Source organism: Nomascus leucogenys, chromosome 5 (genome assembly GCF_006542625.1).
Source record: "Nomascus leucogenys isolate Asia chromosome 5, Asia_NLE_v1, whole genome shotgun sequence".
NCBI lineage: Eukaryota > Metazoa > Chordata > Mammalia > Primates > Hylobatidae > Nomascus > Nomascus leucogenys.
Window position 1 is genome coordinate 1092526 of NC_044385.1, and position 26070 is coordinate 1118595.

General features: G+C 41.4%; 1 protein-coding gene across 1 annotated transcript; it reads left to right on the forward strand.

Annotated features, from left to right (window-relative positions):
- Window positions 1-1293: 1293 nt before the first annotated feature.
- On the forward strand, window positions 1294-24348 carry LOC100582726 (zinc finger protein 124). The gene is made up of 4 exons (XM_003267347.4): window positions 1294-1464; window positions 20748-20874; window positions 21497-21557; window positions 23346-24348. The coding sequence occupies exons 1-4, from the start codon at window positions 1435-1437 to the stop codon at window positions 23659-23661; spliced, it is 534 nt and encodes a 177-aa protein (XP_003267395.2). The 5' UTR covers window positions 1294-1434; the 3' UTR covers window positions 23662-24348.
- Window positions 24349-26070: the final 1722 nt, after the last annotated feature.

Below are 26070 nucleotides of genomic sequence, written 5' to 3' on the forward strand. Positions count from 1 at the left end.
CAGGATGCCAGGATTCAATGACATGTTGATTACAAGTTACCAGGCAAACACATACAATCAGTACACCCTTTTCCCTTTATGTAAAGTTGGATCTCTGGTTAGACGGTGTTGAGCCATACAGAAGTGCATGTAGACATGCATGCATGTGATTGGTGCTTAAACTCACACACTTAAATTCCACACCACAGGAGGAAACAGAAAACCACAGCCTGACCATTAGGGCCAAAGCCAAATTGCAAAATGAGAAGTTTGTCTTTAATGTATTCCCTCCACATCTAAAGTCCTGAGGTTAAGGCTGTGGACAAATCTGAAGACAGGGGTTTTCTTCTCCTGGGGCCCCTCGTCTGTTTTTCACTGTCTTATCTATAGAAGAGGCTGGGCCCCTGGCAACAGCAGGTGGGAAATAGTAGACTCCCTCTAGACACTTCGTTATTGCAGCCCACTTCTGTCTCTGGGCACTGTCTCTGCCATCCTTGGGCCCGAGGAGAGATGTTAGCAGAAAGAGGGCATTCCCTCACCTCTAGCAGAAAAGAGGGGCTCCAGCCCTTCACTCCCTGAGGTCAAGGGAGCCAGAGCCCTCAAAGCTGCACTTCAGTGCGACAGTCATTGCCCACAGGGGTCTACTTAGCGCCTAGAATGTGGCTGGTCTGAATTGGTACATGCTGGAAGTTTAAAACGCAGAGTGACTTTGAAAGATTTAGTACCAAAAAACAAAGAACAACAAAAAAATCCTTCATTAATATCGTATTGATCATATATTTATAATATTTTGTATATATTGAGTTAAATAAAGTATTACAATCAATTTTACCTGTTTATTCCGCTTTTCTGTTGCTACTAGAAATTTTAAAATGACACCTGTGGCTCGCATGTGGTTTCTATGGAAATTGCTGCCATGGAGGATTTCTTCCCTTTTCAAAACTCGGGCTCCTCGTACTGCTTCCTCAGAAGACCAGAGGCCATGAAGGTTAATAAGTCTGAAATTTTAAAAGAATTATTATTCTATTGTTTCCTATTTTAAATATCATATATATTATTCGCAAATGAATGTAACGTTGTTTACAAGGTTAAGTGTATATAAATGAATGTCCCCTAGGCAAGGTTGGGACAGCCCTCCCGGAGAAGAACTGTAGCCAGAACGCTGCCTCATTCAGACACGCGTGGGAGCGTGTCACCTGTCACTAAGGGCCTGAGGGGGCGGGGCCTGAGGCCCCACCCAATCAGCGGCACCGGGGCGGGGACTGCCTCATCGGGCGCTCCGCTAGAAAACCCGAGGCGGCTTCCGGGTCTGCCCGGCCTTTGTCTCTCGTGTCTGCACGTGCGTGGCTCGGTCAGTAGCCGCCGCGCTTCTCCTTCGCTCTGGGCGGTTCAGGAGGCTCTGCCGCAGCCGGGGTCCTCTTGTGACCTGCATGTACTGGGGGATTCGCAGGGAGGATGTCGGGACACCCCGGAAGGTGGGAAACGGTGAGTTGAGCCGCCGGGGGTCTGGAGAAGGGAAGGGGCTGTGGCGGCCCCGGGCCCCGGGCCCCGGGCTCCCAGCGGTCGGCTCCCGAGGGCGGACCCGGGTCCCTGCTGGCGCGGCGCGGCGCGGCCCTCGGTCCTTTCTGGCGCCCGGCAGGGCTGGGCGGGCAGCGGCACCTCGGGCTCCCGTCCCGTCTCTGCACGGCGACTTCCGTCCTGCCCGAATCCGCTTCCCTCCCCGGGATCCTGCAGTGAGACCAGAGGCGCCTCAGGGGAGAGGCCCAGCGCGGTGTGCGGGCTCGCGCCTGCGAGGAGCTGTGGCCACTGGCGTTTCCAGTCCCTCCTTAATCCTGTTAAAAATTAAACTGAGGTTTAATTAACGCGTTACAGAGTTTGAGCAAACAGCGATTCATGAGTAGGGGAGCACCCAGCCACGGTTTTTGGTTTGTGGGCCACCGGACGGTCTTGATGGAAAGGCTTTTATAAATGTGTAAGGAAGCAAACCAAATTTATTTATTTTTTCTTTTAATGATTGGGTTGGGGGGGGGGGGTCTCCCTATGTTGCCCAGGCTGGTCTTGAACTCCTGGTCTCAGCCTCCCAAAGTGCTGGGATTACCCCGCGCAGCCCAAAGCAACCCCAATGTAATAATTGGTTATAATTATGTAGTTCTGTTATTCAGATTATTTAGGTGGATGGTTCCCGGTTATGTAATCAGAGGTAAATTGCTGATTTGGGGTGGTTACGTTTTCTTTCCCTTCAAGTTAATTCCTAAACAAGAAAGGCATGAAGTACCTTTAGGTTTTCTTGGTGAGGAACTCAGGGCACCATCGTCACTTTAAGGGAGGAGACCACCCCCCATATTGTCTTATGCCCAATTTCTGCCTCCAAAGAAAGAAGAAGTAAAAACTAAAAGGCAGAAACGAAATCCACAGGCAGACAGCCCGACGCCACGCCCTGGGCCTGGTTACATATCGACCCCTGAGCTAACCGGTTGTGTTATCTGTAGATTCCAGACATTGTATGGAAAAGCACTGTGAAAATCCCTGTCCTGTCCTGTTCTGATTACCGGTGCATGCAGCCCCCAGTCACATACCCCCTGCTTGCCCAATCGATCATGACCCTCTCACGTGGACCCCCTTAGAGTTGTAAGCCCTTAAAAGGGACAGGAATTGCTCACTTGGGGAGCTCTGTTTTTGGAGATGTGAGTCTTGCCAAAGCTCCCGGCCGAATAAAGCCCTTCCTTCTTTAACGCGGTGTCTGAGGGCTTTTGTCTGCAGCTTGTCCTGCTACAACTTCAGTCTAATTTATTCCTGTTTAATCATTTCCACAAGGGTACTGGTTTCCCCTGCATTTTCCAAATGTAAGGCAAGCAGGGTCTCAAATCCATGACCGTATTCCCCAGCCTAACTTCTAGAACTTGCAGTAAAATTCTAACTGTCCAGTTTCTTCCTCATACTCTCAAACTCCAACTCCCCCTCTCCAATTTACAACATTATTAACTATTTGTTCTTTATTGTGCATTTGAACCTGATGCAGTATTTTGTTTATCGTGTTTTCACTGAGCAGTGAGGAGCTGTTTCTGAACATTTCTCGTGAAAACAGAATAATCACCTGATCTAATCCTCTATAAAAAATTCTTTGTACCTGTCCTCCTTTTGTCTTCCCTAGGCACACTCACAAACGTCTTTGGATGGAGGTTTCCCTTTGGAACCTTCACGTGGTGATGTGTCCTCAGCCACCCTCCTGTCTTTTCTGGGTCCTGGGTTCAAAACTGTTTGAGGATGACCTAATGTGCCCACACTGGCCGAGTCTCTTGGAGTGTCATAAATAGTGAATGTCAGCCGTTGGGTCCTCTTCTTCCAGAAGACAAGGTGAGGTTGAGGGGTGGAGCCTCTCAGAGGAGCAGCTGGATGGCATGAATCCCCTGGGACTGAGAGGAGTCTCCTGGGATACTCTTCTATACTCTTCCTCTAAAAAGCTAATCCACTGGGACTTAGATTTTTTTTTTCTCTTAGCCCCGTTATCACTCCTTAGAGACAAAATGCTGGTCAGGCAGTCGGATACTGGTATTGAGGGAGGAAAGAATTTCTGCCCTCTGGATTGTCTCATACTTGTGAAGGGAGAACAGCTATTCCAAAGTACAAGGAAACCTCACCCCGCAGTGAGGCAGGAACCTGAAAAGCAAAATGCATTTGGGGCACAGTGGGGACACGGTGCAGTTTTGTGGGGGGAGGGTGGGCATTGAGTACTTCCCTGAGCAGGATGGGGTGGGAGGGCACAGTGGGGACACTGTGTGGTTTTCTGGGGGGAGGGTGGGCATTGAGTACTTCCCTGAGCAGGATGGGGTGGGAGAATTCAGGCGATGAGATGGTCTGACTTGGCCCTTGAGTCAGCCGTGTCCGTGCTTGTCAGTACTACTACTCCTTGTGTTTGTCACCTTGAAAATATTTGTTCACTTATTTTAACTAGTTTTTCACTGATTGAAAAATACATTTTATCAGTACAGCTTGAGAGATAAGAAAATATTTTCAAAAGGCCAAGAAAGAGGTGTATATCAGAAAAATATTAGATATCTAGTCATATATTTCATTTGTTAAAAATTGTTAAATGGCTTTTTTCTTCCCCAGAGGGAGTGTAGTAAGTTTCACAGGTTTGTTCTTTTCTGGGGGTGGTTTCAAACCAAATTCCAGGGCTTAACTTTGGGAATGCTACCAGGGAAAAATAGGGACACTGTCTTCCATTATGGCTGCAGAAAAATACGTTTTCACAAGAAAGTATACTCACTAACAAACTCACTAAAGCATCAGTTCCACCTTTGTGCCGAGCGGAGATTTTGTGACAGTGGATGACTCTGTTTCCTGTTAACCTGGATGTCCAAGTTTAATGGTAAATCTGTGGGTGGGGACTTGGCATTTTTAGATGTGTTAACATCGAAATAATTTCTTTATGAAATAATTTGCTATCGTAGAAATAACTGACTTGTTTATTGTATGAAAGGAATACTTCTGCTTTTCCTGTTGAGGTATGAAATGTAAGTGCCTTACAATTTTATTTCCTCCAACAAACATAAAAACTGAGTTTGAGTGATTTTGCTGGACACTTCAAACACTGAGTATTTTTTCATTTAAAACAAAGTGGGGGCCGGGCACAGTGGCTCACGCCTGTAATCCCAGCACTTTGGGAGGCTGAGGTGGGCGGATCACTTGTCAAGAGTTCGAGACCAGCCTGAGCAACATGTTAAAACCCTGTGTCTCCTAAAAATACAAAAATTAGCCGGGTGTGATGGTGCACACCTGTAATCCCAGCTACTTGGGAGGCTGAGGCAGGAGAATCACTTGAACCTGGGAGGCGGAGATTGCAGTGAGCAGAGATCATGACATTACACTCCAGCCTGGGTGACAGAGAAAGACTCCATCTCAAAAAATAAAATAAAATATAAATAAAATGTGGGCTGGGTGTGGTGGCTCATGCCTGTAATCCCACCCCTTTGGGAGGCTGAGGCAAGAGGATCACTGGAGCCCAAGAGTTTGAGACCAGCCTAGGCAACATAGCAAGATTCTGTCTCTACAAAAAATAGAAAAAAAGCCAAGTTTGGTGGCACATGCCTGTAGTCCCAGCTACTTGGAAGGCTGAGGTGGGAGGATGGCTTGGGTCCAGGAGGTTGAGGTTGCAGTGAGCGATCATTGCACCACTGCACTCCAGTCTGGGTGATAGTGAAACCCTGTCTCAAGAATGATAGTAATAATAATAAAGAATAATAACAATTCTTTTAAATCATAATTATTGTTTTTAAATCATAATATAAATATTGATATATCAATATAATATTAATTATTAAATATAATTATTATTATGGTTTAAAAAATAAATAACCTTGACTGGAGAGCAGAAACATGAGCTTAGTGACTTACAGCTAAGGCCAATTTTGAGCCTGTAGGAGGAGGCTATTGAAGACCCTGTTAGTTCTTCCTGGGGGTCTGTCCTGCTCACACCAACCATGAAAGGAGCCCTTTATACTAACAGAGGCTACAAGGCCCTGGAGAGCTGAGGATCCACAGGCAGATGTGGCTGCTCTTGGGATGGGAGGGGGGTTGCGATGCCTTTTCTAAGGGTATAATTGTTACTGTCCTGGGACTGTTGCAGTAAAATTCTAAATTTCCAGTTCCTTCCTCACACCCTCAAACTCCAGCTTCCCTTCTCCTATTTACACCATTATTAACTTATTATTTATCAAATAATTTCAAATTTAGGTTAAACATAACTTTAAAGAAGTATTGCAATATGGAAAAGGACAAAATATAAGATCTGTGAGCATCTCAAAAGTTAGGCAGAAAAGGGCTTTCTTTCATAGGGAGGAGCAAACATGATTAGAAAGGAGTTGGGAAGGAGAGAGCAGGATGGAGGTGGCAAAATCAGATCTTAGATCAGAGACTGTTTCACCCTGAAGTCAGCCTGTTCTTAGGAAAGATGTAAAGAGGGCTTATATGTTGGCTGAGGCTGAGTGAGAGTCAGAGTCTGGGGGCCTGGGGATAGGAGAGAAAGTTAAGCAAAGTTTGGATAACAGATATTTTGTTCTGACTACTGAAGAGAAAAATGTTCATCTAATTGTTTATGAGGCAAAAAAAAAGAGAGAATTTGCAGAGTTTGTGTCTGGCTTTGTGAGAGGTAAAAAAGGAAGCATCATCTAAGTCACAATGAAGAGGATGTTTCTTTTTTCTTTTTTTTTTTTTGAGATGGAGTCTCGCTCTGTCCCCAGGCTGGACTGCAGTGCGCCATCTCGCTCACCCCTCCCCCCCGGTTCACGCCATCTCCTCCTCACCTCCCAGTAGCTGGACTACGCCCCCCCCACGCCCGCTATGTTTTTGTTTTAGTAGAGACGGGTTTCACCGTGTAGCCAGGTGGTCTCATCTCCTGACCTCTGATCTACCCGCCTCAGCCTTCAAGTGCTGGATACGGCGTGAGCCCGAGCCGGCCAGAAAGGATGTTTCTTTGCAGTAGCTGCTCTTGATACATGGAAATGATAGGGGATTTCTTTAATCCAGCTGTGTACCAGGTTACCCCCACCCTACCTTTCCTGCCCCTTTTGCTCACCCTATACATTTTTTCCCCTGGGCTGTTTCGGAGTTGTATCCTTTATAATAAACTGTAAACATAAATAAAGTGATTTGCTGAGTTCTGTGAGTAGTTCTGTCAAATTATTAAACTTGAGGAGGGAGTTATGGAAGTCTGTAGTTCATAGGTAGTAGCTCAGAAGTATAAATGGCCCTGGGGCTTGGGACAAGCATCTGTAGTGGGGGCAGTGTTGTGGGACTGAGCCCCAAACATGTGGAGTCTGCGCTGACCCCAGTGGTTCCGAATTGAGTTGCACATTCAGTTGTGTTGGAGAATTGGTTGGTGTTCAGCAACCTTCACACATTTAGTGTCAGAAGAAAAGACATCACATGTCAGAACCTCAAGCTGACTCCCAGTGACTGGTCACTGGAGAGAACTGAGACCCTGGAGGAAGGAGCGTTTTCACCCTGTGAGGAGGGGACAGTCAGGAGTGGGGAGCTCCCAGAATTAAATGTTCTGGCTGCTCAGGTTTTCCTCATTCACTGCCTAGGAGTGAGCCACCGTGGGCTGCCTCTTCACAGTGAGGGTGATCCCTAAGCTTATGAACATGAATATAAGATTTGTATTTTCTTATTTGAAAATCCAGGTTAATAGATGTGATCTGAAAAAGCAAAGGTAATCTGAAATAAATTGTTTTATGCTAAATTCAAATAACAAGAATATAAAGAGTCATGGACTCACCACGCAGGGGAATAGAGAGGCCTTGGGCACTTCTGGTGTGTCTCCCTGATCCCATCTATCTTCTGCCCACAGAGGTGATCACAGTCCTGTTTTTTTTTTTTTTTTTTTTTTTTTTTTTTTTTTTTTTTTTTTTTTTTTTTTTTTTTTTTTTTTATGAGAGGGAGCCTTGCTCTGTCGCCCAGGCTAGAGTGCAGTGGCATGATCTTGGCTTACTGCAACCTCTACCTCCTGGGTTCAAGCAATTCACCTGCCTCAGCTTCCTGAGTAGCTTAGATTACAAGTGCCTGCCACCACGCCTGGCCAGTTTTTGTATTTTAGTAGAGACGGGTTTTCACCATGTTGGTCAGGCTGGTCTTGAACTCCTGACCTCAGGTGATCTGCCCGCCTTATCCTCCCAAATTGCTGGGATTACAGGCGTGAGCCACCATGCCTGGCCTCTTTTTTTATTCTTTGTAGCTTTTTTGTGTGTGGTTTCTTTGCCTCAATCTGTTGCACACGTGCTGATCCCTGAGGGTGGGGGAGTCAACCAATTTACTCACCCATTCCGTTGCTTAAGGGACTGGAGTAGATTCCAGTTTGTTTTTAATGTGGTTGACGATGTTATTCTTGGTTTTGTCCCCAAGTGCTAACAGTTTATAAATATATTACTTATTGGGAAAAAATTGCTGGGTTATAGATGATGGATACATTCAGATTTCCTAGGAACTGTCAGTGGAATGTACAGATTTGCTGCTTGACTATTCATGCCTGCGCTTTTACTCCTTTTCAGTATTTATTCAGGCTAGATGTGGTGGCTCACACCTGTAATCTCAGTGCTTTGGGAGACTGAGGCAGGAGGATCACCTGAGGCCAGGAGTTTGATACCAGCCTGGCAACATAACAAGACCCCCATCTCTAGAAAAAAATAAAAAATAAACATGAGTTTGGCGTGGTGGCACTTGCCTAGCTATGGGGTGGCTAAGGCAGGAGGATTGCTGGACTCTAGGAGTCTGAGGTTACAGTGAGTGTAATCGAGCCACCGCACTCCATCCTGGGTGACAGAGATACATTGTCTTTAAAAAAAATTATTCTTGTTTATTTCTGTGTGATTATATATTGCTTTTTACTAATTACCATTAGCTTTGAGCATTTGTGTGGGTGGTCTTTCATCTTCTTTGAAATAGTTTTTCATCATTTTCTCACATTTTACCTGTTTGCATGTTTATTGCTTTTGTCGTTTGTGTGTATGTTTTTGTAAAACATACTCCAAACACTAATCCATATTCATTTGTAAAGACTGTAAATATTTTTTCCCAGGTTACATTTTGTTTTTCGCTTCATTCTACAGTTGATGGACAGTTCTTAATTTTAGAACAGTTGAACTTGTCAGTCTTGTCTTTGGGGCTTTATTTTCTCACATAAGAACCTGACAGACAGGAGGGCTTGCTGAGCTCACAGAGTTAACTCTTAGGGTCTCCCTGCCTCATCACCAGGGAACAGTCCCCACTGAAGCTGTATTTCAGGTGTCAGAGTCTGGCTCCCAAGCTCGAAATATATTTAACTTTCCGAATGTGGGTTTTCATTGTGAACTGTGGGTGAAGCTGACTCCTCTTCTGAGCCAGTTTAAACGTTTGCTTTTCTTCTCTTTTAATTTCTGTATAGACTGTTGCTGCCATATAACTCTAGTTTTTGCATATATTTCATAAATTTAGTTCTTTGTCAGTGTCTTTTTATTTTTTTTATTTTTTGGCTGAATATGAACAGATGGAGGAATAGGGTTTGAGAAAGCCTTGCCTATGGGCCAACAGCCTCCTCCCAAATTACAAAGCCTGGTCTGGGCAACCATCCTTTTCTTAGGTCGGGATGGCTCTGTTGGTCACTGAGTCTGTGCTTCCCTGTGCTCATGTGTGATCCTGTGTTCAGGAGGAAGAAGCAGTAAGAGTTTAAGGACTGCAGGAAGACAACAGGACCCACTGTGGAAAGCCAAGAGTCCTGGCTTACATGCAAATGTGCCCTAGGTGGGGCCCTTCCCCCAGCTCTCAGGGTGGAAGCCCTGCCTGAATAGGGCTGTAGCCAAAAACCTGGGATTCGGACCTAATTTAGTCACGTGGTTGGTAGCATCCCCTGTCACTCACAGATGGAGGGGGCAGGGCCAGGAGTCCTGTACAATCAGGGGCACTGAGTTGGGAACTGTCTAGTCAGCTGCACAGTCAGAGAGGCCCAGTCTGCCTGGGCCGCTGTCTTTGTGCCTACCCGCTGAGCTTGTGGTCTGATCTCCGTGGCTGTTTCCTGGGCTCTAGGAGGCCCCAGGTGACTCTGCTGCGGTCTCTGTCACCTTGGACTTGCAGGAACTGGAAGATCCCTAGGAAGAAATTTAGGATACCCCAGAAGCCAGGAGTGTGCAGAACCAGGCCTCCCAAGAAGTGGGCGAGGTGTGGGTAAAACCTGCTAGAAACAGCTGTCTGCAGCCCGTCCTCCTTGCTGGTGCAGCCTGGCCTCAGTACCCTCTGGCTGTAGGGCGGGGACTGGGTCTGCAGTGGGGACCTGGGCATCCTGCAGGGATAACAGAATGGTCATCAGGGGAGAGTCCCCACTTGCTGGGGAAGGGGTGTTCATACGTGGGAGGAGCTTGTGGTTCCTGGGATTCCCAGTCCCTCCTTTCTTCTATCAGAGTGTCTCTCCTCAACCTGTTTTTTTTGTGTTTTTTAAATAAAAATTTATTTTAAAAATTTTTATTTAAAAATTTATTCCACAGGGGCCCATTTTCAAGAAGCTGAAGCTGAAGGTGGGAGAGAAGTTTCCTCCCCTTTTCCTTTCTCCTTCGTCTTATTTTCTCCACAGGGTTAAAAAAAAATAAATGGCCTGGAGCCTCAAGCCTACCCCACAAAAACACGAAGAAACTGAGGTTCCAAAAAGTTACAGCATTTTAATTTCACTTAGAAAAGGGGGAGGAGCCAGAGGGAAAGGGGGTCTCTGGAGTTGGGGGAGGTGCCCCAAGCTGGTGGGACACCCCCTCCCTTAAATAGCTGCCTCAAATGGAGCAGGCCTATAGCATTTAAAAACTCCACAGCCCATTTTATAAAACCAAACAACAACAACCACAAAATCCCTTTTTCTCTGAGACCCAAATATACGTGTGTGTGTGTGTATATATATAATTTTTTTCTGGGACAAAAACAAATTCGGAAGCATTAAGCATTAAAGTGACTCTGAAACAAGAAAATGTGAAATTCCCTCCTTCCTTCCCCGTCATTGTGGGTTAACTGGTGCATCCTAGGCCAGGGACCAGCTCCCAGGTGATGGCAGAAGGGAAAGAAGCAAAGGGTGAGGACTCCCCAGCCAATCAGCAGCCAGTATGGCTGTGGGCAGGGTACCAGTCCCCAGCCAATCAGCAGCCAGTATGGCTGTGGGCTGCTGTGCCAGGAAACCCACACGCACTTAGGGTTTTTCACGCGGGATGGGGAGTGGGGAAGATGCATTCCTATGCAGTCTTCAGCCAGTTTCAAAGCAAGTGGAGGCAGGGGAAGGAGGGTGGCAGGCAGGGTGTGCAGAAAGGGGATGCGGGTCTTCCGGTTCCCTGTGGTCAAGAAGCAGCTTCCTCAGCTGCTGGACAAAGGCTTCAGTTATTTCCTCTGTGACTTTCCGCGGTCTGCTCCTCACCTCTTTCAGAGTCTCCTGTTTCACTCTCTCCGGGTGTGCGTTATCACTGGAGCTGGGCATACAGGCTCAACCCCAGTTTTTATTCCTGGGAGAGACACTGGTGTCATCCAATCCAATGCTGGTATTTTGAGGGAAAGACAGAAATGATTCCTGCCCTCTGGATTCTTTCACACTTCTGAAGGGAAACAACAAGAAAATTTCTTCCCAGGAAGATGACACGAAAACCTGCCAGGAAAACTGCACCTTAGGCACGCAGTGGCCACGGCGCAGTGCACTGGGAAGGTGGTCCCTGAGGACCTAGTCTCCAGTGAGGAAACGGGGACCAGAGACTCTCCTGTTTGAGAGATGGTCTTACTTGACATGCGAGTCAAACATCCCTGTGTTCCAGTTAGCGCTGCTCCTCTCTGGGCGGTCCTCTTGCAAAGATGTGTTCAGTTATTGGTGCCTTCGGTAAACATAAAATGTATTTCATCAATAGAGCTTTAAAGATAAAATACTTACAAAGAGGCAAAGAAAGAAGTGGATTTAAAATATCTACGTATATATGTAGATATTATATATATATATGTAGATATTTTAAATCCACTTTATATATATATTTAGTTTTTTTAATTAAAAAAATTTTTTACTGTTATATCAATAAATTTGGGGTGGCAGGTGGTTTTTGGTTACAAGGATAAGCTCTTTAGTGGTGATTTCTGAGATTTCGGTCCTGTCACCTGATCAGTGTATGCTGTACCCAATATGTAGTCTTTTGTCCCTCACTGCCTCCCACCCTTGCCCTCAAATCACCAAGGTGCATTATATCATTCTTATGCCTTTGTATTCCCATAGCTTAGCTCCCACTTATAAGTGAGAACATAGAATATTTGGTTTTCCATTCTTGAGTTACTTCACTTAGAATAATGCCTCCAACTCCATCCAAGTTGCTGCAGAGCCCAGTATTTCATTCCTTTTTATGGCTGAGTGGTATTCCACCACATTTTCTCTATCCACTCATTGGTTGATGGGCATTTTAGGTTTGTTCCGTATTTTTGCAGTGGCAAATTGTGCTGCTGTAAACATGCATGTGCAAGTATTTTTTTGTTTTGTTTTGTTTTTTTAATTGAGTCTCACTCTGTCACTCAGGCTGTAGTGCAGTGGCATGATCTTGGCTCACTACAACCTTCCGTCGCCTGGGTTCAAGCGATTCTCATGCCTTAGCCTCCCAAGTAGCTGGGACTACAGGGATGCACCATCACGCCCGGCTAATTTTTTTTTGTATTTTTAGTAGAGATGGGGTTTTGCCATGTTGGCCAGGCTGGTATCGAACTCCTGACCTCAGGTTATCCACCTGCCTCAGCCTCCCAAAGTGCTGGGATTACAGGCATGAACCACCACGCCCAGCCGTGTTTTTTTCATATAATGACTTCTTTTCCTTTGGGTACATACCCAGTAGTGGGATTGCTGAATTGAATGGTAGTTCTACTTTTAGTTCTTTAAGGAATCTTCATACTGTTTTCCGTAGCGGTTGTACTAGTTTACACTTCCATCAGCAGCCTAGAAGATTTTCCTTTTCACCACATCCACACCAGCATCCCAGCATCTATTATTTTTTATTTTATGATTATGGCCATTCTTACAGGAGAAAGGTGGTATCTCATTATGGTTTTAATTTGCATTTCCCTGATAGTGATGCTGAGCATTTTTTCATATTTATTGGCTATTTGTATATCTTTTTGAGAACTATTCATGTCCTCTGCCTACTTTTTTGATGGACTTTTTTCTTGCTGATTTGAGTTTTTTGTGAATTCTGGATATTAGTCCTTTGTAGGATGCATAGTTGGTGAAGATTTTCTCCCACTCTGTGGGTTGTCTGTTTACTCTGCTGATTATTTCTTTTGCTGTGAAGAAGCTTTTTAATTTAATTAGGTGCCATTTGTTTATTTTTGTTTTTGTGCATTTGCTTTTGGGTTGTTGGTCATGAGTTCTTTGCCCAAGCCAATGTTTAGAAGAGGTTTTTTTTGATATATTTTATTTTCATTCCCCTGAGTGTATGTGGTAACTTTTTGAGGTCTCTTCTCTTCTTTTGGGTAATTTCAAATGAAATTCTAGGGCTTTTAATCAGGAATGGTACCAGGGAAGAGAAATAGGAAAAATCTCTCTTCCTTTATGGTTACAGAAAGTGAATACATTTCCACACACAAAAATGTGGTACATAAATTGGTGAATTACAAAAATTAACCGAAACATCAGTTTGTTTCTTGCAGGGTGAATAATTTGCTAGAGTGGAGAAGTCTGTGCTGTCTTCTGTTGCCTGCATTTGGCACATCAGTGCTAAATCTGTACAACAACCTTGCCCGATCACTGTGACCAGGATTTCCAATACTGGGTTGAAGGGGAGTGATAAAAGCAGGCGTTCTCTACCGCTCTTTCCTAATCTTGGGAGAAAAGGGTTTTTTTGCTTGTTTGTTTTGGTATTTCAGCATTGATGGTGATGTTAGTGCTGGTTTTTCATATTGTAGTTTCCTTTTAGTCCTAGTTTATTGTGTGTTTTTATCATGAGTGGGTCTTAATAATTTGCCAAATACTTTTCCTGCATCAGTTGCAATAGCTACAATATTTCAGTCGTTTTGCTCATGTCATGCATTACACTGATTGATTTTTCATATATTGAACCATTTTATTTTAGGGATAAATCTCACTTGGTTTTGGTGTATAATCCTTTTACTATGCTGCTAAATATGGCTTGTTAGTACTTAAGGGAGGATTTCTGCGTTAAGTACTTAAGGGAGGATTTCTGCGTTAAGTACTTAAGGGAGGATTTCTGCGTTAGTATGCTGCTAAATGTGGTTTGTTAGTATTTAAGTGAGGGTTTCTGCATTGTTATAAAGAACATTTATAGCTTGTAGTGTCTGTCCAATTTAGAGGTTCTGATTACTGCATCAATGTCATATAACTGTGAGTCTGTTTAGATTTTCTAATTCTTCATGATTCGTTCTTGGTAGACTGTGTTTCTAGACATTTGTTCACCTCATCAATGTTATCCAACTTGCTGGTGTGCCCTCAGAGACTTTTTACATAAGATTTAAGACACAGATTTCTTTTATATGTGTTTTACTCTTATTGTATATGTATTCTGCTTGTTTTGTAAATGTTCATTTTAGATTCGGGGTACATGTACACAATAGCAAATACATGGAATCAACCTAAATGCCCATCAACAGTAGCCTGGACAAAGAAAATGTGGCATATACACATTTGTGAATAATGCTGCAGTGAACCTATGCATGCATATTTCTTTATGGTAGAATGATTTCTATTTCTTTGGATATATACTCAGTAAATGGGATTGCTAGGTTGAATGAGAGTTCTGTTTTAATTTCTTTGAGAAATCGCCACACTGCTTTCCAAAATGAGTGAATTGAATTCCCACTAGCAGTGTATAAGCATTCCCTTTTCTCCACAACCTTACCAGCATCTGGTTTTGTTTTGTTTTCACTTTATTATTTTTTTTGAGGCAGTGACTTGCTCTGTCACCCAGGCTGGAGTGCAGTGGCACGATTTTGGCTTACTGCAGCCTCTGCCTCCTGGGCTCAAGCAGTCATCCCACCTCAGCCTCACGAGTAGCTGGGACTATGGGCATGTGCTAACAGGCCCGGCTAATTTTTTTATTGTTTCATAGAGACAATGTCTCACTATATTGTCCAAGCTGGTCTCGAACTCCTGGACTGAAATAATCCTCCTGCCTCAACCTCTTGAACTGCTGGGATTACAGGCATGAACCACCATACCCAGGCTATTTTTTGAGTTTTTAGTAACAGCATTATGACTGGTATGAGATGGTATCTCATCATGGTTTTAATTTGCATTTCTTTAGTGATTAGTGATAATGTTCATTTTTCTCATGTTTGTTGGCTGTTTGTATATCTTTTGAAAAGTGTTCATGTCCTTTTTAATGTTTCATTTTTGTTTCCTTTTTGCTTGTTAATTTATTTAAGTTTCTTATAAATTCTGGATATTGGACCCTTGTTAGATGCATAGTTTGCAGATATTTTCTCTCACTTGCTAGGTTGTCTCTTTAATCCTGTTAGTTTGTTTTGCTGTGCAGAAGTTCTTTAATTATGTCCCATTTGTCAATTTTTTCTTTTGTGGCAATCGCTTTGGGCATCTTCATCATGAAATACTTGCCAGGTCCTATGTCCAGAATGATATTTCCTAGGTTATCTTCCAGGGTTTTTATATCTTTAGATTTTTACATTTAAGTCTTTAATCCATCTAAAGTTTACATTTGTATATGGTGTAAGGAAGGGGTCCAGTTTCAATCTTCTGCATGTGGCTAGCCATTTATCCTAGCACCATTTATCGAATAGGAAGTCCTTTCCTCATTGTTTGTTTTTGTTGATTTTGTCAAAAATCAGATGGTTGGCCAGGCGCAGTGGCTCAAGCCTGTAATCCCAGCACTTTAGGAGGCCGAGGCAGGCAGATCATGAGGTCAGATCAAGACCATCCTGGCTAACACAGTGAAACCCTGTCTGTACTAAAAATACAAAAAATTAGCTGGGCGGGGTGGCGGGCGCCTGTAATCACAGCTACTCAGGAGGCTGAGGCAGGAGAATGGCGTGAACCAGGGAGGCGGAGCTTGCAGTGAGCCGAGATTGCGCCACTGCACTCCAGCCTGGGTGACAGAGCAAGACTCTGTCTCAAGAAAAAAAAAAAAAAATCAGATGGTTGTAGGTGTGCGGCATTATTTCCGGGCTTTCCATTCTGCTCCATCAGTCTGTGTCTGTTTTTATACCATTACCATGCTGTTTTGGTTACAGTAGCTTTGTAGTATAGTTTGAAGTTGGTTAATATGATGCCTCCAGACTTTGTTCTTCTTGCTTGGCTATGTGGGATCTTTATTGGTTCCACATGAATTTTAAAATAGTTTTATCTAATTTGGTGAACAATGTCATTGGTAGTTTGATAGGAATAGCATTGAATCTAAATTGCTTTGGGTAGTTGGACCATTTTAGCAATATTAATTCTTCCTATCAATGAGCATGGAATGTTTTTCCATTCATTTGTATCATCTCTGTTTTTTTTTTTTTCCAGCAGCATCTTGTAACTCATTGTAGAGATCTTTCATCTCCTGGTTAGCTATATTCCTAGATATTTTATTCTTTTTGTGGCTCTTGTGAATGGGATTGCCTTCCTGATTTGGCTCTCTGCATGGATATTATTGGTGTATAGAAATGCTACTAATTTTTGTACATTTATTTTCTGTCCTGAAACTGTGCTAAAGTTGTTTATCAGGAGCTTTTCAACAGAGACTGTGGGGTTTTGGGGGGTATAGGATCATATCATTTGCAAACAGAGAAGTTTGATTTCCTGTCTTCCTATTTGGATGCCTTTTATTTCTTTCTCTTCCCCGATTGCTTTGGCTAAGACTTTCAGTAGTATGTTAATAGGAGTGGTAAAAGAGGGCATCCTTGTCTTGTTCCAGTTCTCAAGAGCAATGTTTCCAGCTGTTGCCTATTCACTATGATGTTAGCTGTGGGTTTTTCATAGATAGCTCTTATTATTTTGAAGTATGTTTCTCCAATGCCTAGTTTGTTGAGGGTTTTTAACATGAAGGGATGTTGGAATTTATTAAAAGCTTTTTTTGCGTCTATTGAGATGATCATGTGGTTTTTAGTTTTATGTTGTGAATCACATTTGTTGACGTGCGTATATTGAACTGATACATCCAAGGGATAATGCCTACTTAATCGTGGTGGTGGAATAGGTTTTTGGTGTGCTGCTGGATTCAGTTTGCTAGTATTTTACATCTGTGGATTTTTGCATCTATGTTCATCAAGGATATTGGCCTGAAGTTTTCTTTTTCGTTGTTGTATGCCTGCCATGTGTTGTATGCCTGCCAGGATGACGCTGGCTGTCATAGAATGAATTAAGGAGTTTCTCCTCTTTAGTTTCTTAGAATAGTTTCAGAAGGAATGGTACCAGCTCTTCTTAATACATCTGGTAGAATTTAGCTGTGAAACCATCTGGTCCTGGCTTTTCTGTTTGATAGGTTTATTATTACAGATTAAATTTCAGAGCTCATTTTTCTGTTCAGGGATTCCATTTCTTCCTGGTTCAATCTTGGGAGGTTTTTTGTTTCCAGGAATGTATTTGTTTTTCTAGGTTTTCTAGCCTGTATGCATAGAGATGTTTGTAATAATAGCCTCTGAGGGATTTTTTTTTTTTTTTTAGTTTCTGTGAGTCTGGTGGTAAAACCCTTTTTGTCACTTCTGATTGTGTTTATATGGATCTTCTCTCTTTTTCTTTCCTTTATTAGTCTAGCTAGCAATCTATCTTATTTCAAAAAATTGACTCCTGAAGTTGTTGGTCTTTTGCTTTTTTTTTTGTCTCTCTTCTTCAATTCATCTCTGATTTTGTTTTTGTTTTTTTTGTCTTGTGCTAGCTTTGGGGTTGGTCTGCTCTTGTTTCTTTAGTTCCTCTAAGTGTAATGTTAGGTTGCTAATTTGAGATCTTTTCAAAGTTTTTGATGTGGGCATTTAGTGCTATAAAATTTCCTCTTAACACTGCCTTAGTAGTGTTCCAGAGATTCTTATATGTTTGTTCTTATTAGTTTCAAATAATTTCTTGGTTTCTACCTTAATTTCATTTTTTTCTTTGGATTTGTTGAGGATTGTTTTATGGCTGAATGTGTGGTTGATTTTAGAGTATGTGCCATGTGCAGCTGAAAAGAATGTATATTCTGTTGTTTTTTGGTGAAGAGTTCTGTAGGTGTCTATTAGGTCCATTTGGTGAAGTGTTGAGTTCAGATCTCAAATATCTATGTTAGTTTTCTGCCTTTATGATCTAATACCATCAGTGGGGCATTGAAGCCTCCCACCGTTAACTGTGTGGTTAAGTCTCTTTGTAGGTGTGTAAGAACTTGCTGTATGAATCTGAGTGCTCTTGTGTTGGGTGCATACATATTTAGGATAGTTAGGTCTGCTTGTTGGATTGAACCTTTTACCATCATGTAATACCCTTCTTTGTCTCTTTTTGATTGTTTTTGGTTTAAAGTCTGTTTGGTCTGAAATTTGACTAGTAATCCCTGCTTTTTTTTTTTTTTTTTTTTTTTTGCCAAGGGTTAATATATTTTATATATGAGTAAAGATATACAGTCATACATTGCTTAATGTGTTGTTAGGCAGTTTTATAGTGAGAACATAATAGTGTGTACTTACGCAAACCTAGATGGCATAATATACCACACACCTAGGCTATGTGGTATGGCCTATTGCTCCTAGATTTACTTTTTTCTGTTTTCCATTTGTGTTGTAGATTTTTCTCTTATCTCTTTACTTTGAATGTGTGGGCGTCATTGCATGTGAGATGGGTCTCTTGAAGACAGCATAGAATTGGGTTTTGTTTCTCTATCCAGCTTGTCATTTTGCGTTTTAATTGGGGCATTTAGCCCATTTACATTCAAGGTTACTATTTATATGTGTAGATTTGATCTTGTTATTGTGTCGTTAGTTATTATGCAGACTTGTTTGTATGGTTGCTTTATAGTGTCACTGGTCTATGTACTTAAGTGTTTTTGTGGTGGCTGTTAATGGTCTTTCCATATTTAGCACTCCTCTTATAAGGCAGATCTAGTGGGAACAAATTCTCTTAGTTGCTTGTCTGAAAATGATTATGAAGCTTATTTTGGCTGGATGAGAAATTCATGGTTGGAATTTCTTTTCCTTAAGAATGCTGAATATAAACTCTGATAATGCACAATAAATTTTCTGGACATTAGAGAAAAATTACTGGACTGTAGATTGTGGTAAAGTTCAAATTACTGGAAATAGCAATGGAGTATATCCACTGCCTTGGCCTTCGTTTCTGCGTATTTGTTTGGTGTGGTAATCACCACTTGAGAGTCTCTAATTTTCATTCTTCTAAAGAATGTGAACTATTATTTTACATGCCATATTATTGGGCTATTTTATTACCAAGAAAATGGATCTCTTTCCATAAATCGTCTTTTTTCTTGTTATGTATCTTTTGCTTTTTTTCCCCATTTTTAAATCACATTTTCATTCATTTTTACTGTGCACACTAATTTCTTTTATATTGCATGTATTGCAGATTTTTATTTTACTGGTTTTTGTATTTTAATTCCCCTAATTTTAATATATTTGAATCTGTCAGTCTCTATTGTTTGCTCCTTTTCTCCTATTCATATGTCAAAAAAAACCTTCTCTGTGACTTCTGCAAGTGGTCTATTTGTACTTTTTACATGTGAATATACGACAAATTGATTATTGTCCACCTAATAGAGGTCAATGCAGTCCATTTTTTTCCCAATTAAATACCGGTTAGCTTTGTTCCATGTTTAAAGTGCTTGATACTTCCCTCACTATCCTACAGTGCCTCCTCTGTTATTAGTCAGTTTTCCGTATCAATTCCAGCTCATTAAAGACTATATATGCCTTTCTCTTGGCCTAGTTCTTTATCTCTCTGCTTATACTACACTGCCCTGAATATTATATATGAAAATCATTGATGTATATTAGGCAAACCATCACACTGTTATTCAGAAGACTTTGACGGTTGTTAGGCATTTGTTATTTCTGTAGGTTTTGAAAAGTAGTTTCTGCTGAACTGCTAGAAAGTCTGTTTCAGGCATCTATGAAATTTTAAATGAATATCATTTGTAAGAGGTGACATCTAGATGACATTGAGTTTTTTTCTTTGAACGCACGCCTTTTCACTTATTCTGTTCTGCTTTGACATTTTTCAATAGAAATTGTAAAATAATTATTTTTGGATTATTGAATATTGATTATTAGTGTTAATTACCAGTTGATTAACTTTGGGCTTGAGTGAACCACTTATAAGCTTCTACACATTTTCTCTTTGTGTAACCACATGGATTGGGCTCAATTTCCCAATTAAAAAGTTGTGACATCATATATGAAATATTGTCTACCAGGGAAGCTCATCAGATACTCAGTGCTCAGAGTGTGTTTTTGTTTGTTTATTGAGGCTGATCCCCTAGGCACCACTGCTACAATAAAACAATAGACTTTTGGAAAGAAAACGGGTTCAGCAAATACCAGATTGTTTAGATAAACTATTTAGCAACAGTGAGCTACTTTTATCACTTAGGTTGTTGGGATGCCTCTTAAAATGTAAGTTCCCTGATACCAGCAAAGGTTGAACTTTGTAGCAGGTATTTCTAAGGATAAGTCGTCTTGTGACTGCTCATATTAACTCTCTTATGCACACCAGATAGTAAGACTTTGTTATGATATGTACTGCAGGTATATGCTATAAAGAAAAATCATAACAGCAAATATTACTTCCTGGACCCACCAACAAGAAGGGTGTTCCTTCTCTGCTGCTGCCTTGCTGAATAGTTCAACTTCAGCATAAGAACTGCTGGCTGAGCGCAGTGGCTCACGCCTGTAATCCCAGCACTTTGGGAGGCCGAGACAGGCGGATCACGAGGTCAAGAGATCGAGGCCATCCTGGCCAACATGGCGAAACCCTGTCTCTACTAAAAATACAAAAATTAGCTGGGCATGGTGACATGTGCCTGTAGTCCCAGCTACTTGAGAGGCAGAGGCAGGAGAATCACTTGAGCCCGGGAGGCAGAGATTGCAGTGAGCTGAGATTGCGCCACTGCACTCCAGCTTGGCGACAGAGTGAGACTCCTTCTCAAAAAAAAAAAAAAAAAAAAAAAACTGCTGTGTGGGAGAAAGTAAGTGTAGGCAGAGTCATAGTTCTAGTGACCAAATTGTGGAATGTTTGCCACAGAATCAGGTGAACATCTTATAATTGACTACAGATTTCCAGTGCTTTCAGTCTCATCCATCCTCTGCAAAAATGTGGAATGTTTTAGAACTCGGTTGCCTTTGAGGATGTGGCTGTGAACTTCACCCAGGAGGAGTGGGCTTTGTTGGATCCTTCCCAGAAGAATCTCTATAGAGATGTGATGCAGGAAACCTTCAGGAATCTGGCTTCCATAGGTAAGAATCACAATATTTCTTTACTTAGTCAATCAGAGAATAAGTGTGTCATGGTTTTCAATGTCATTCCATGATTTGGAATGTACAAAGGGAACACTTTGATGAATGCATGAGGCATGGACCCAGCATGCAATGACTCTTGTTTCTTAGTCTATTTTTTAATTGTTATAACAGAATACCTGATCCTGGGTAATTTACAAAAATAGTTTTATATTGGTTTATGATTCTAGTGGCTAGAAAGTCCAAGGTTGCATCTGGTAAGGACCTGATGCTACTTCAGCTCCGGGCATGACGCAGAAGCGAGTGGGCATGTGCAAAGGGATCACACAGCGAGAAAATAAGAGCAATTCTTGGAAGCTAAACTTGCTTTTGTAACATCCTGCCCTCTGGCAACTAATTCAGTCTTGCAAGAGTAAGAGAAAACATGCATTCCCAAGCAAGGACATTAATCTATTAATAAGGAATCTGTACCCATAACACAAACAATGTTGCCATATTGGTGACCAAATTACAGCATTCATTTTGGTGGGTACAAACCATATCCCCAACATAGCACCTAGAGTCTAGTAATTTTTCTACAATTTCAAATAATTTGTAATATATTTCTGGGTCTACATTTTAGGAAACAAAGGGGAAGACCAGAGTATTGAAGATCAGTACAAAAATTCTTCGAGAAATCTAAGGTAATTTGCACTCACAAGAGGAAGCAGTCCCCCTTGGGGTCAATTGTAGTATATAATCATATGTTTAAAGCAAACAAAGCTGGGCATGGTGGCTTACACCTGTAATCCCAGCACTTTGGGATGCTGAGGTGGGCAGATCACCTGAGGTCAGGAGTTTGAGACCAGCCTGACCAACATGGCAAAAACCCGTCTCTACTAAAAATACAAAATTAGCCCAGTGTGATGGTGCATGCCTGTAATCCCTGCTGTTTGAGAGGCTGAGGCAGGAGAATCGCTTGAACCTGGGAGGCAGAGGTTGCAATGAGCCGAGGTTGCGCCATTGCACTCCAGCCAGGGAAATGAGCAAAACACCATCTCGGGGAAAAAAAACAAGCAAACAAAATAAATTAAAGATAACATCAGTTTGTTCTCAAAGTTTTTACCAAAAATATATACTTCAATGTAACATGGATGTTAAGTGTTTGCAAAATAGTTCACTTGAAAACAGTATTGTTTTAGTCTACTTGCATTGCTATAAAGGAATACCTAGGCTGAGTAATTTATAATGAAGAGTTTTATTTGGCTAATGGTTCTGCAGGCTTAATCAGAAGCATAAAGCCAGCATCTGCTTCTGATGAGGACCTCAGAGAGCTTCCAGTCATGGCAGAGGGAGAAGGGGAGCTGACATGTCACATGGGGAGAGAAGGAGCAAGAGAAAAGAGAAAGGAAGTGCCAAAGTTTTTGGGGTTTTTTTGCTTTGTTTTGTTTTGTTGTTTTGAGACAGAGTCTCACTCTGGTATCCAGACTAGAGTGCAGTGGTACAATCTTGGCTCACTGCAACCTCTGCCTCCCGGGTTCAAGCGATTCTCCAGCCTCAGTCTCCCAAGTAGCTGGGATTACAGGAACACGCCACCACACCCAGCTAATTTTTGTATTTTTAGTAGAGACAGCATTTCACCATGTTGGCCAGGCTAGTCTTGAACTCCTGACCTCAAGTGATCTGCCCACCTTGGCCTCCCAAAGTGCTGGGATTACAGGTGTGAGCCACCATGCCTGGCCATATTTTTTTTTTTTTAAACAATCAGATCTTTCAGGAACTAATAGAGCGAGAAGTCACTCATTACCACAACAGTGCCACTTATGTGGAATCTGCTCCCATGACCCAAACGCCTCACACCAGGTCACACCTCCAACATGAGGATCAAATTTCAGCATGAAATTTGAAGGGAGTAAATACCGAAACTGTATTCAATACTAATAAACTGCATATGAGAATATTACTGTTTTGTTAATAGCTATAGGAGAGGGAGCCATGTTGTAGACTAATCAATCCATTTATGTTCAACCTGTTTATGTTAGAAAACCTGCACTTTCTCTGATATTGGTAGCAGTGTAAGTTCAGACTTAGTAATAAAAGGAAATAACTAATAAACCATTAATGATGGGGTTGTCATTTTTTGTAGAAGTCATATGATAGACATACTGTGCAAAATTAAGTAAGTCAGTGTAGAAAAACCTCCAGATGCCAAATTTTAATCTGAACAAAAAAATTCCTGCTAGAGTAAAACCACGTGAATGCAGTGTGTGTGAAAAATTCTTCATACGTCATTCATCCCTTCATAGGCACATCATACCTCACTCCGGAAACAACCCATATAGGTGTGAGGAATGCGGAAAGAAGCTGTGTACATGTAAACAATGTCAGAAAACTTTCCTTTCTGTCACCAGGGTTCACAGAGACACAGTAATGCACACTGGAAATGGACATTATAGTTGTACAATATGTGAGAAAGTTTTTAATATTCCCAGTTCATTTCAGATACATCAGAGAAGTCACACTGGAGAGAAACCCTATGAATGTATGGAATGTGGGAAAGCCTTAGGTTTTTCCCGTTCTCTTAATAGACATAAAAGGATTCACACTGGAGAAAAACGCTATGTGTGTAAGCAGTGTGGGAAAGCCTTCAGTCGTTCCAGTCACCTTCGTGACCATGAAAGGACTCATACTGGAGAGAAACCCTATGAATGTCAGAAATGTGGTAAAGCCTTTAGTCGTGCTAGTACCCTTTGGAAGCATAAAAAAACTCATACTGGAGAAAAGCCCTATAAATGTAAAAAAATGTAAAGGCTTTAATCACTACAGTTTTTGTCAAAAACAGGAACAGTCACATACTGTTGAGAGAAACTGTGAATGTAAGGTGTAGGAAAGTACTTAATTTTCCCAGATTTCTTCAAATACATGAAAGGAATCAAACTGGAGATAAACCCTATGACTATAAGCAATAAGGTAAAGCATTCAATTTTTCCATTTCTTTTCGAAAACTTGAAAGGACTCACTGAAGAAAATCCGTATGAATGTATACAATGTGGTAAGGCCTGCAGTTGTTCCAGTGGTATTTGATGGTTATAAAATAACTCATTCTAGAGAAAAACTTTATGAATGTATCGAATGTGAGAATGCCTTCATTTATCCTATAACTCACTCAGAGACACATGGTAATACATACTCCAGATTGAACTTATAAATAAAAGAATGCCCACCACATTGAAACCCTAGTATTTTAGGAAATACAGAAAATTCTGAATTTTAACACTTACTTTAAAAGTCATGTGAAAACTCCCACTGGAAATAAATCCTGTAAATGTAAATATTATGGAAAACCTTATGGAAAATAATTATAGTACAATTCTCAAGAAAATTCACTATGTGAATGAGATGTTTTAGGAGCTGTAAATAAATAGAATATATCAGTTGCTCATTTTTGAAGAGAGTCCCTAGAATATAGATTTTCACTTTAAAAAAAAAAAAACATTGAGGCGAGATTTTTTTTTTTTTTTTTTTTTTTTTATGAGATGGAGTCTCACTCTGTCACCCAGACTGGAGTGCAGTGGCACAATCTCGGCTCACTGCAAGCTCTGCCTCCCAGGTTCACGCCATTCTCCTGCCTCAGCCTCCTGAGTAGCTGGGACTACAGGTGCCTGCCACCACACCCAGCTAATTTTTTGTATTTTTAGTAGAGATGGGGTTTCACTGGGTTAGCCAGGATGGTCTCGATCTCCTGACCTCGTGATCCACCCGCTTCGGCCTCCCAAAGTGCTGGGATTACAGGCGTGAGCCACCATGCCTGGCCAAGGCAAGACTTCTGTTAAGTATTCTTCAAGCAGTAGTACAAGAGTTAAATATGTATTCTTCTTTTTTAAGCTGGTAAATAAATTTCCTTTTTCTACCGATTTTGAAGTGTGTTGGTTATATGGGTAAACTGAAATGTATTCCTTATCCCTTTTTTTTGCATAGCCATTTTAAAAAATATTTTTAAAATATTTAAAATATAAAATATTTTAAAAATATTTTTAAAAAATTTTTGTGGATTACACAGTAGATGTGTGAAATGTATTTGTAACATATATGTAGGTTTAACTTCTGTGTAGTTAATTATTTTGTTATTAATTGGCGATTGATAAATGAGTCTATTTTCTTTGCTAATAGAGTTGCTGTCAATTTGTAAGTATGTAAAGTTTATTATAGAGTATATTCTCGCGTGAATTATTATTTTTATCTGTTGCTCTTTACATTGTCATTATTTTTGGCTATTTGCACGAGTCACATTGGTTTAAGGAGAGAGACCTGTGGTCAAACAGTGTCTTGTGTCTAATCTGAGAAAGAAAGCATCCAGTCTTACCATCATGTGTGATGTTAGCTGAGGGTTTTTAAAATAAATTCCTTAAAGCAGGTTGAGAAAGTTTCCTGCTGTTCATTATTATTGAATATTTCATTGTCAAGTGTTGTTGAAGTTTTTCTCATGGTTTTTGTGCATCTATTGGAATGATCTTGTGGTTTTTCACATTTATTCTTTTAACATGGTATATCACATTAATTGACTTTCTAAAATAAGAAATTGAGTCTAACTTTGTCACCCAGGCTGGTCTCAAACTCCTGGGCTCAAGTGATTCTCCTGCCTTGCCCTCTCAAAGTGTTGGGATTACAGATGTGAGCCACTGTGCCCAGCCAAATTGACTTTTAGATGCAAAAACAACATTGCTTTTTTGGGGGGTTAAATCTCTCTTGGTAATGAAGTATAAGTCTTTTTATGTATTGGTAAATTCAGTTTTGTAGTATCTTTTGAGACTTTTTGCATCTATATTGAAAGAAATTTGAGTACCCTAGCATAGTTTATAGTGCTGTATACTATAGAGTGTAATTTCATATATATGTAGCTTATTAGTTCATTCTCACACTGCTATGAAGAAATTCCTGAGACTGGGCAATTTACAAAGGAAAGAGATTTAATTGACTCACAGTTCAGCATGGTAGGGAGGCCTCAGGAAACTTACAGTCCTGGCAGAAGGTGAAGGGGAAGCAAGGCATCTTCACAAATTCACAAGGTGGCAGGAAGGAGAAGTACAAGCAGGGAAAATGCCAGATTCTTATAAAACCATCAGATCTCATGAGACTCACTCATTATCACGAGAACAGCACGGGGGAAACCGTCCCCATGATTCAGTTACCTCCACCTGGTCTTGCCCTTGACACGTG

Bases quoted from the DNA above. Each gene is read 5' to 3' on its own strand.
- LOC100582726 (XM_003267347.4), top strand. From the start codon at position 1,435: ATGTCGGGACACCCCGGAAGGTGGGAAACG. The intron at 1,465-20,747 runs GTGAGTTGAGCC...GGAATGTTTTAG, and splicing joins ACCCCGGAAGGTGGGAAACG to AACTCGGTTGCCTTTGAGGA. The intron at 20,875-21,496 runs GTAAGAATCACA...TCTACATTTTAG, and splicing joins CAGGAATCTGGCTTCCATAG to GAAACAAAGGGGAAGACCAG.